General features: G+C 63.3%; 1 protein-coding gene across 1 annotated transcript in view; it reads left to right on the top strand.

Moving 5' to 3' along the window:
* ANO1 (anoctamin 1) overlaps nt 1–8,576 on the top strand; it is a 70,227-nt gene extending 61,651 nt beyond the window's left edge. Inside the window, exons 22-25 of the mRNA XM_029957276.1 lie at nt 434–486; nt 1,295–1,479; nt 5,609–5,714; nt 7,432–8,576. Coding sequence (XP_029813136.1) covers nt 434–486; nt 1,295–1,479; nt 5,609–5,714; nt 7,432–7,674 — 587 coding nt within the window. The 3' untranslated portion in view covers nt 7,675–8,576. The remainder of the gene's footprint in view (nt 1–433; nt 487–1,294; nt 1,480–5,608; nt 5,715–7,431) is intronic.
* Nucleotides 8,577–10,315: the final 1,739 nt, after the last annotated feature.

Raw genomic sequence — 10,315 nt, 5'->3', positions numbered from 1 at the left:
GTCCAGCCAGAGCCACGGGACGGGTTCACAGGCTTGGTCTGCGCTCGCTCTTACCTGGACCCTCCTGGTTAGGAACTGCACCCGAGTCGAGTCCGTCTGTCTAGAAGGACAGGCTTCATCTGAGCCAGTCAGCGGTGTGGACAGGTCCACGGGAGAGGGTTCAGACCCACCAAGGGAGCCGCCGATTTTCAGCACGTCTTTTAGAAACTACAGTTCACACATCACAAAGAGCCACCCAGCCAGTTCGAGCTGAGGCTCCGTCATCATCCAGGACCGCCCCCCCCCCCGTCCTGCCCCCATCGAGCTCCAGGACCCTCACTGCCTCACCTCTGCGCAGGGGAAGGGACCACAGGGGGGCTGCTAGCCTGTAGGCCAGAGTTACTGAGACCCGGGTGCAAGGGGGGCTCTTGAAACTGCTTCTCATCTCCCCCAGGAATCTGGTACAACATTCTCCGAGGTGTCGGGAAGCTGGCTGTCATCATCAACGTAAGTGACACCGGGGACATCGGCTGAGGGGGTCCCGGCTGAGCGGACATGTGAGGGGGCGCCCTTTCCCGGGACGCTTGTGGGGGGGTCTGTGCCCCCACTTCTGTGCGGCCCCGGCCTGGCGGAAGCCTCTCCTGTTCAGACACATGTCGTCCTTGGTCGTCTGAGGGGCTGGGACGAGCCGGGGACGAGAGCGGCAGGTTCTCCTCCACCCTGTTCTGTCACCTGGAGGACATTCTCCACCTCCACCCAGAGGCCACGCTCTCCCCAGAGGCCCGAGAATACACGACAGAGACAGAGACAGAGACAGAGACAGAGGTAGAAGACACAAACAGAAATTACTCTGTAGCAGTCATTCTGTTCTTTTAAAAAGTTAGCTTTTCCCCTTTATATAAAACACGTACCTGTTCTCTAGACGTTCTGGAAATGCAGACGTGTGCGGGCGAGGGGGAGCAGCGGCCAGCCCCCAACACACAGGCTTGCTGACCATTTTGTCCCCCCGCCCCCCCGCCCCGCCCCCTGCATCTCGTCCACACCTTCCTGGCAAAGAATGCAGAGCGCAGAGAGGTTAGGTGACTTGCCCAAGGGCACACAGCCAGCGAGAGACAGCGTGCCTTCCTGCTCAGGGGTGTCCTGTTCCCTGTCCCAGGCTCTCCCCTTGGGCTCCAGGGGGGCCTCTGGGAGTACCTGGAACTTCCGTTTCTTCGCGCAACAGTCTGGTCCCGTGGCTAGCTCGTGGGCAGAGCGTCACATGGCCAGGCCCCCCGCGAGGCACGCCCCGCGCTCACGCCGCTGTCCCCTCGCCCAGGCGTTCGTGATCTCCTTCACGTCCGACTTCATCCCCCGCCTGGTCTACTTGCACATGTACAGTCAGGACGGGACCATGCGCGGCTTCGTCAACCACACGCTGTCCGCCTTCAACGTCAGCGACTTCCAGAACGGCACGGCGCCCAGCGAGCCCCTGGGCCTGGGCTACGAGGTGCAGATCTGCAGGTGCGGCTCTCGGCGTCTGTCTTGGGAAGACGCGTTCGGTGCCAGGCAGGGGAGCGGGGCCCGGTCCGGTGGGAGCTCCCAGGCGCGAGGCTGAGCCACCCGGTCGGCTCCGCGCAGAGACAAAGGGGCAGCGCCAAGAGGTGCTGTCTTTGCTCCTTTGTTTTCTTCGCGATTTTCATGTCTATTTATCCTGAGAGAGAGGGAATATGAGCCGGGGAAGGGCGGAGAGAAAGGGACAGAGGACCCCAAGCAGGCTCCGCACTGTCAGAGCAGAACCCGATACGGAGCTCGAACTCGTGAACCGTGCGATCATGACCTGAGTTGAAATCGAGAGCAGATGCTTAACCGACCGAGCCCCAGGTGCCCCTCTGAGTTCCTCTAAGAAGGCCAGAGCAGCCTCCGGCATGCCGGGTCCGGGGGCTGCCTGTGTCGTCAGGCCCCCGCTGGCCCTGCCTCCCAGCTTCCCGTTACTCCGCAGTGGCACTGTGTTCCGCCCTCTCCGCTCCGCCAGCCCAGGGGCAGAACGTCCCTCTCGAGAGTGGGGGTGAGCCTCGCTGGCCTGCCCGTCCCCACGTGAGGCTCTGTTGTCAGAGGGTAGAGCCCAGACCTGGGTCATGTGCTGGGGTGTGGGGTCATGGTCGGAATCGAGAAGCCCTGAGGAAAACTGGGTGCTCCGACTCGGAGAAGAGGTCATGGATGAGACGGCCAGACAGCTGGGGTGTGCGGGGAGCACCCGGGGGAGATGAGGCCTGCAGGGAGCACCCCGGGGAGATGGAGGCGTGCGGGGAGCACCCGGGGGAGATGGAGGCCTGCGGGGAGCACCCGGGGGAGATGAGGCGTGCGGGGAGCACCCGGGGGAGATGGAGGCCTGCGGGGAGCACCCGGGGGAGATGAGGCCTGCGGGGAGCACCCGGGGGAGATGAGGCCTGTGGGGAGCACCCAGGGGAGATGAGGCCTGCGGGGAGCACCTGGGGGAGATGGAGGCGGGGTCAGGCGTGGAAGGCAGAGCTGAGACCCGGCCATTCCCTGTGCGTCTCCCACACCTGCCAGCCTCGGGGTCTAGGGACTCGGAGCAGGTGGCATGGTCCGTGCTACCCAGGGCCTGCGGTGCAGACCGACGCCAGCCCTGAGCCCATGCGGTGCGGCTCGGTGTTTCTGTGACGCTCCTCTGTCCACATCACCCTGACCGGTTAAAGGGGAGTCAGGGCGGGAGGCGGGGGGCATTGCTAGGCTCCAGGCCGCTGACGGCAATAGGACGCAGCCCGCAGCCAAAAGCACAGTCCCGAGAACTGGAAAGCCAGCAGCAGCGAGCCCTGTGGGGAAGGGAAGCAGCCCTCGGGGCTCCCGGCTCGCCGCAGACCGCAGGCTGGCCCCGCGTGGGGACGGCACGGTCACAGAGTGTCCTGCGTCCGGGCAGCAGTGGCAAGCAGGGCCGGGCGTGCCACGTGGAGAAGGCGCCTACATGCCAGACCCGTGCACAGCCCGGTACCAGAAGCCCGCCCGCCTGCCTGCTTCTCCGGCGCGCTCAGAAACAGGCTCCAAAACTCCAGGGAAGGCCCGGAATGTTCTGCCACCAGCTTCGGGCAGTCACCTGGGGAGGAGCCGGCGTGGGGGCTGGGGGGCCGGGCAGGGGGCTCCCGATGCCCCCCCCGCCGCGTCCTTCAGCAGACGCAGCTCCCAGCTGGGACCAACAGACCCCCCTCGGCCCCCCGGTTTCCTCTCGTCCGCCAGCACCTTGTCCACGTTGTCCACACGCTCCCCGCTGAGCAGCCGGGGGTCCGTTTCAGAGGAAGGACCGTCACGGACAGAGAAGGCAGAGAGAGGTGTTCTCGCGATCAGGAATTTCCTCTGAAATGTCGGCGTTGCGTTCACAACACGAGCCTCGGTTTTCCAGAACCGGACATCAGGTCCAGACTTGGACTAAGGAAGCAGCCCAGCGTCAGCCCAGGGGCCTGGCCACATGGGGGGAGGCCAGGGACACCAGCCCAGGCCCGTGTTTAAGCCTCTTGCTGCTTTTTCCCCCACGAATTCAGAAGACCATGGGTCAGATGGCTCCGCTCCCTGGAATTTGGCCCCAGCCGGGCCCTTCCCCCATCCTCGGCCAAGATCCTGTCTGGCCACCCATGCACACAGCCTCTCACAGGAATCGGTGGCCACAGGTGCACCGGCCTGGGCTGTGGGTGTGGAGGCACAGCAGCACTGAGAGCTGGCATTGCTGCCGGCCACCATTCCTGCACCGAGACCAGCGCCATCTCCCCTGGTCCTCACAGCCGCCCCCAGAGCAGGCGTGGCCACCCCCCAGCCACCACCCCGGGGCTGGCACGCACACTAGCCAGGGGCAAGTCAGATCATCCCCGATAGAGATCAGTGCAGCTGGCAGCAGGCGGTGCCTGGGCCGGTCTGTAAGTGAGTTTTGAGCCATGCATAGGAGTTTGCCAGGTGGCCCAACGTCCCGTCTGGCACCCCGGTGCCGCTGGCCCGGCACACAGAAAGAGAAGGGAGGAGCGGGCACGCATGGCTGTGACGCTGGAGGAACGGGCTGCCTCTTCCCACCGGAGAGCAGGTTGAGCGAGTCCCATGCGCTCGCCGTGCAGCCGGCGCCCAAGCAGGTGTTCCCAGCCCGATCCTATCTCCGGGTTTGGCAGCTCAGGGCTGAGAGGTTCCTCAGAGACTCCCAGCCCAGAAACAGCTCCGTGGGTGAGGGGCGGCGTGTTCCTGAGTGCCCACCCCAGAAGTGGGGGCTGGAATGCAGTCGCTGCTCAATGAGTGCTTGTAGTCACCGAGACGGTGGCAGACTGAGGGTCAGGAGCACCCAGCAAGGCGGTCACTGGTTCTGGGTGCAGGCAGGGCTGTGCCCGCAGAGCCGGGTGCCTCCTCTTCTGGGCCCTCCAGAAGGTCCCAGCAGGCAGCCTCCGCCCGGCCCCACCCCGGGCTTTGGGGAGGCCTTTCCCACGAGTAGCACGGGGACAGCCCCATTAAAGGCAACAGCTGAATTTGGAGGGCCTGGGCGGAGACGGGACCCTGCGTCATCACCCCCAGCCTGCTCCCCCGGACTGGGCATCTCAGGCCCTCCGAGAACAGGAGGGCGGGTTGGGGTGCTGTGAGGCAGGGGCGGGGGCGGCGCGCACCTGCAGGGTGGTGACAGGCAGGCAGCAGGGACCACGCTCCATGACACAGGGCTCAGCGGGAGGCCCTAGGAGCGGTGGACACCTACCACTGGTAACCCAGGGAGGGGTGGGCCAGCGTCCCGTGGAGGTCCGGCGGGGACAGTCAGGAAGCTGCAGCTGGAGGAGGGGAAGGAAGTGCCCTCGGGGCGCCCGGTCCCGAGGGACAGGCAGGTGGGGGGCAGTTGAGTGGCAGGCCCTGTCCCCACCAATGGCGTGTTTGATCTCCGACCCGGGCTACTTTCAGAGGACGTTTGCTGGGTGGTTTTCTGTCCCCTCGGCATTGACGAGAGCCTGGAGCGGCGGTTTTCAGGCCTGGGTCTCACGCTGCCCAGCGGGGGTGGACGGTGGGCCCTGCGCTGAGGTGGGGGGGCCCCCGCTTGGGAAGCCAGGGGGTCCCCGGTAAGATTCCTCTGGGGGAAAAGGGCCCCACTGCCTTTCAAAGTCTGGAGCCCCATGGGGCACCTGAGGGCTCAGGCAGTTGAGCGTCCGGCTTTGGCTCAGGTCATGATCTCGAGGTTCATGGGTTCAAGCCTCGCGTCAGGCTCTGTGCTGACAGCTCGGAGCCTGGAGCCTGCCTCGGATTCTGTGTCCCCCTCTCTCTCTGCCCCTCCCCCACACCTTTCTCTCTCAAAAATAAATAAACATTGAAAAACAATTTGTTTTTTTAAAGTTTGGGATCCCAGCACGGGCTGGTCCAGAGCTGACTTCTGTGAGCTCATGCAGGGGCCCGTGGGGCCACTTAGGTGCCTGAGTTTTCCACAAAGCCCCTGGGACCCTGCCAGCCCTGGGGGTCCAGGCCACCCCTCCAACACGGAGAGTCACTCACCCGCGTGCGGGCGGCCGGTCTGGAGCCTCTCCGGCAGAGAGGGCCAGGCGCCAGGCGGGGGTCAGTGTCCGCTGGGGGCCAGCCACGATCCCAGTCTCTGCCGAAGCCCCAGCCGTGACGCCCGGTCCCCCCGCAGGTACAAGGACTACCGGGAGCCCCCGTGGTCGGAGCACAAGTACGACATCTCCAAGGACTTCTGGGCCGTGCTGGCCGCCCGGCTGGCCTTTGTCATCGTCTTCCAGGTGCGGCGTGGCCCCTCCCCAGGGGGTGTGGGAACGGGGCACTAGGATGCGCCGTGAGCCCGGAACAGGGTCAGAAGGCAGGAGGTGGCCGGCGACAGGGGCATTCGGAGCCCTGGAGAACTTACTCTGGGACCCCCGGGAAAGGGGCGTGGTGACCCAGACCCCCAGCAGGGACGGGTCCCAGGGAGGCAGCGGGAGGGCCTGGCGGCCTGGACGGGGGAGCTGGAGCCCGAGAGCAAGCCAGGCTCAGGTCCACATACGCGGCCTTTAGTGAAGGGGACCGTCTCCCCTCTGAGTCTCTCACAGCCCCTGTCCACCAGGAGATGGCCCCGCAGGACGGGACCGGCTCAGGCAGGAGGGCGCGGGCTCCCCGCTAACTCGGGACCCTGGACAGGAGCCAGGGGCCCCAGCTTCCCTGGTCTCTCGGGAGGGGACAGGCTAACTCTGTGGCCAAAGTGATTCCCAGCGGACAGGACCCCAGACCGGGGGGACCAGGCCGGTGCTTCTGGCAGCGCAGGTCCCAGACCTGAGGGAGCGTCCGCAGCCACGTGGGCTCAGGTTGCCTTCACGCGTGTCCCACTAGCATCTGGAATCCCGAGAATAGGGCTCACGCCCCGGCTCTGCCCTTTCCACACGACGTGGCCGCGGACAGGACCTCTGCCCCCCAGGCTCTGCTGCTCACCTGGCAGCTTGCCAGCACACTCTGCAGTAGGAACAACAAACACGTGTCTGGGGTTGAGTTTACCAGAAGCAGAGCCTGAGACAAGGATTCTGTGCAAGTGGGTTACTGGAGGAAGCCTCCCAGGAGAGGGGAGGGGTGCAGCAGAGAGGCAGGCTCAGGTGGAGACAGCCTCCCCTGATCCTGTGGGGGCCTCAGGGCATGAGCCCCAGCACATGTGGGCCCCCAGGGAGGCCAGGGAGCGCCTTTTGTCCGCCTCTGTCAGGCCAGGAAGAGGCAGACGGGAGGGGGCAGTGTGGGCACTGGGGGGGCTGGGAGCACCAGTCAGGAGAGGCGAGCGGGCTGAGGGGGCTGGGAGCACCAGTCAGGAGAGGCGAGCGGGCTGAGGGGGCTGAGAGCACCAGTCAGGGGGGGCTGGGAGCACCAGTCAGGAGAGGCGAGTGGGCCGGGGGGCTGGAGGCACCAGCACGGTCCACGGGGGGTCTGACTCAGCCGGATGTGCCGACAGAGCGTCACTGGACAGAAGTTTTAAAAACAGGTTTCGGTTTTCCCGTGAAAGCCGATCACTTGCTTTCTGCACACCAGAAACTTTCCCCAGGGAGGGCGCAGGGGTCGCCTGGGAGGCCTGACGAGGTGGGGAAGGGGCGGCGGGACCTGCGAGGCCATGTTCCATCCGCTTCCGTGCCGTTTCCCTCTTACCTGCTCTCCTTAGAGCCCGGCTCCTGCCGTATCCAGCGATGCCTGACCAACTAAATCACTTCTTAAACTTCCCCGCCCCAGGCCTCAGAATTTCTCGGAAACTTGCTATTTACCGAGCTCGGGTCCCTTACAGATGGACGGCCCGCTGGCTGGGTTCCCGCTTCATTCATACATTTCAGGAGACCGAGGCCCGGGGAGCCGGAAGGATGTGTCTGAGGGGTGGGCTGGGCACAACGGGCTGGGCACGACAGGGTGGGGGAGGGTGCGGGTGCGGGTGGGGACCGCGGCCCTCCTCCCCACCCCCACACACCGACACCGTGTCCCCACACGCCCTTCCAGAACCTGGTCATGTTCATGAGCGACTTCGTGGACTGGGTCATCCCGGACATCCCCAAGGACATCAGCCAGCAGATCCACAAGGAGAAGGTGCTCATGGTGGAGCTGTTCATGCGGGAGGAGCAGGACAAGCAGCAGCTGCTGGACGCCTGGACGGAGAAGGACCGGAAGAAGGACCGGCCCCCCGACAGCCACGGCCCCGGAGCCTGCCTGGACCGGCCCGGGCACCCTGCGGACGCCCTGTAGCTGCCCCGGCCTCCGGGCCCTGCGGCTCCCGGACCACCTTCTGATAGGACGTTCTCCTGTCTTTCTTCTGTTTCTTTTTTTCCTCGTTTTTGCACAAAACCATTACGCAGGGAATCTTTTTATCTTTAGTGTTCAAGGGTGATCAGAATGACCGCTGGGGACAGGGCCATGACACGCGGGCACGCGGGCGCTTTGCAGAAACACTTGGTGGGGACCGAGGGTCTCCTTCGCGGCGGAGCGTGAGCAGAGCCTCCGGGACGACCCTTCCTAATCCGCCTGATGCCTTCAGAGAGATGCGAAAAGATGCCCCAACGCTCCGGGCGGACGCCGCGCGGCCCCCGAGGGAGAGCGGAGAACCGAGGTCGACGCCGGTCCCCAAGGCGTCCCCTGCGCTGGGTCAGAAAAGTCTGGCGGCTTTTCATCGTTTTCGGTTCAGAAACCACGTCACTCTGGCCAGAAAGAGGGGCCTGTGGGCTTAGAAGTTCCTTGTGAAGCCTAACAGGGCTCAGGGTCCCGACCCCCGGCTGCGGGGGCCCACCGTCACCCGCCGTCAGCCGCACACCTGCTCGGCCCCCGCGAGCCGGCCTCAGGATGGTGCGACGGAAAACACAAGGAAAGGAAACCGGGCCGACAGGCAAATGAGCAGAGAGCCAGGACCTCGAAGGCATTTCTGAGGACGGCTCCAGGTTTCACGAAGTCTTAAGGCATCGGGAAAACATTTGCAGCTTTAGAATATTTATTAGGCTTTTAATAAATCAGTTCTCTGGTGGATGTGAGGGTTTTTTCCTGTAGCTCAGAGGTGGAAGGAATTTATTTTATTAGTTAGCCAACTATCATTGAGAGGAATTTAAAATACTGTTGCTACCAAAGATTTTTATTAATAAAGGCTTCTATTTTGGTAACACTTCTCTATATTTTTACTCACAGGAATGTTACTGTTGGACACTTACCACTTTCATGCTTATAAAAACGAGTGCCCTCGGTCTGCGCCATTGTCCTAACCGATCACCTGCAGTCTCTCGTCCCGAGAGACCCAGGGAGTGTCTGACCAGGAAAGGGCGGAGGGCGTCACTGTGCCTCGACACCTCGTCGCTGGGGTGCCCTTCCCTCAAGGCGCCCACTAGGACCGAGGCCGGCGGTGCCGTAGAGTCTCCTTGTTTGCTAAAACCATGCGATCTGATGCTTCTGTTCTCTCTCTGCAGTGAGTCGTTTGCAATGGGGTTTTTGTATATAAACATTGTATTAAAAATCAGGTGGTTACCCAAAATCCTTTTATGGAAACCTTTTTTTTTTTTTTTTTTACAAAGAGCACGTACACGAATCCGCAGAGGACCGTGGCCGAACATTCATTCGACTAAATAAATTTGGATACACAACCACTTCCTTGAGTTGAGCGCTGTCCGTGCGGCCCCCTCCCCAGGAAGCCCACCAGGCTGCCCCCAGGGTCCCCGGGCTGAGCTGCACATTTGGGAGGGATTATAGGCATCTGTTTTCTCCGGTGCCAGACACAGGACGCGTTCTAGAAGTTTCTGGGACCTCCTTGCTCGGTATGAGTGTGTGCACACGCGTGTGGTTTTGTATGTGCTTGTGTCTGTGTACACGCAGACACATGCGTTGATGTATGTGGGCTGTGTGCACACGTGTGTTTGCGTGGCCCGAGCGTGCGTGCACCTGCTTTATGTGGGGCCGGAAGTTGGACGCCTTCCCGGCAGCCTCTTCCACGACCCTCGGGGCCCCACCCCTGGTCCCGCCAACCCAGCGCAGCAGCTCTGAGGATTCATGGACCTAAAATGTCCCCGAGCCTTGAGGGGGCCCATCTGGAGGTGCTGGTGTTCTCACTGGGGCCCGTGGGGACACTTCTAAAAACTACCACCTAGAATCACCACCATTTCATGAAAGGTATTTTCACGCCCAACGCCGGCAAGGCGCACCGCCCTGCCCTGCTGGCTGGGGGTCTTCCGACCGCCTCGGAGCCTCGGGGACCGGGGAGGGGCTCCAGGCGCCCCCTAGCGCTCGCGTTCCGCGTCCCCAAGAAAACCGGCAAAGTGCACGCTTGCACCCCGTGAGCGTCCTTCACCAGACACAAGGGCAACGCCCAGGGACGGCACCGCAGGACCTCCCAGGAGCCTGTGACAGTCCCTGGGGGGATCTTGAGCCCCATTTGCCAAAGAAGAACTGCCGTAGAGTGGGGTGGTGACGTGCCCGAGGCCACAGGGCTCCTCAGCACCTACGCGGAGACCGGACCCGGACCTGTAGACGTTCATTCATACCGTTTTCAAGCAGCCTGCGGGGACGAAGCAGACCTGTCCCCCCCTCAGGCTGTGACTTCTGGCAGGAGGTGTGAGGTGCTTCACCAGGAAACAGACCCCAGAACCAGGTTGTTTCAGCAGAAGGAGGCACGGATGCCCTAGAGCAGGGTGTGACCAGGTTGGTCAGGGAGGCCCCTGGAGGCCTCAGCCACAAAGAGCCGCAGGGCGGTTCAGGCAGCAGAAGGGCAGTGCAAAGGCCCTGAGGCAGCAGCCTGCAGACAGCTGGGGGTGGAAGGCAGCCAGAGCCACTGTCTCAGCGCCCCCAGGCTGCACGAGGACCTGAAGCTTGGTGGTAAAGGCCACGGCAGGGGCTGAGATGGGGTCTGACTCAC

The sequence above is a fragment of the Suricata suricatta genome, chromosome 11 (assembly GCF_006229205.1).
Source record: "Suricata suricatta isolate VVHF042 chromosome 11, meerkat_22Aug2017_6uvM2_HiC, whole genome shotgun sequence".
Taxonomy (NCBI): domain Eukaryota; kingdom Metazoa; phylum Chordata; class Mammalia; order Carnivora; family Herpestidae; genus Suricata; species Suricata suricatta.
This window is presented reverse-complemented; position numbering and strand designations above follow the sequence as displayed.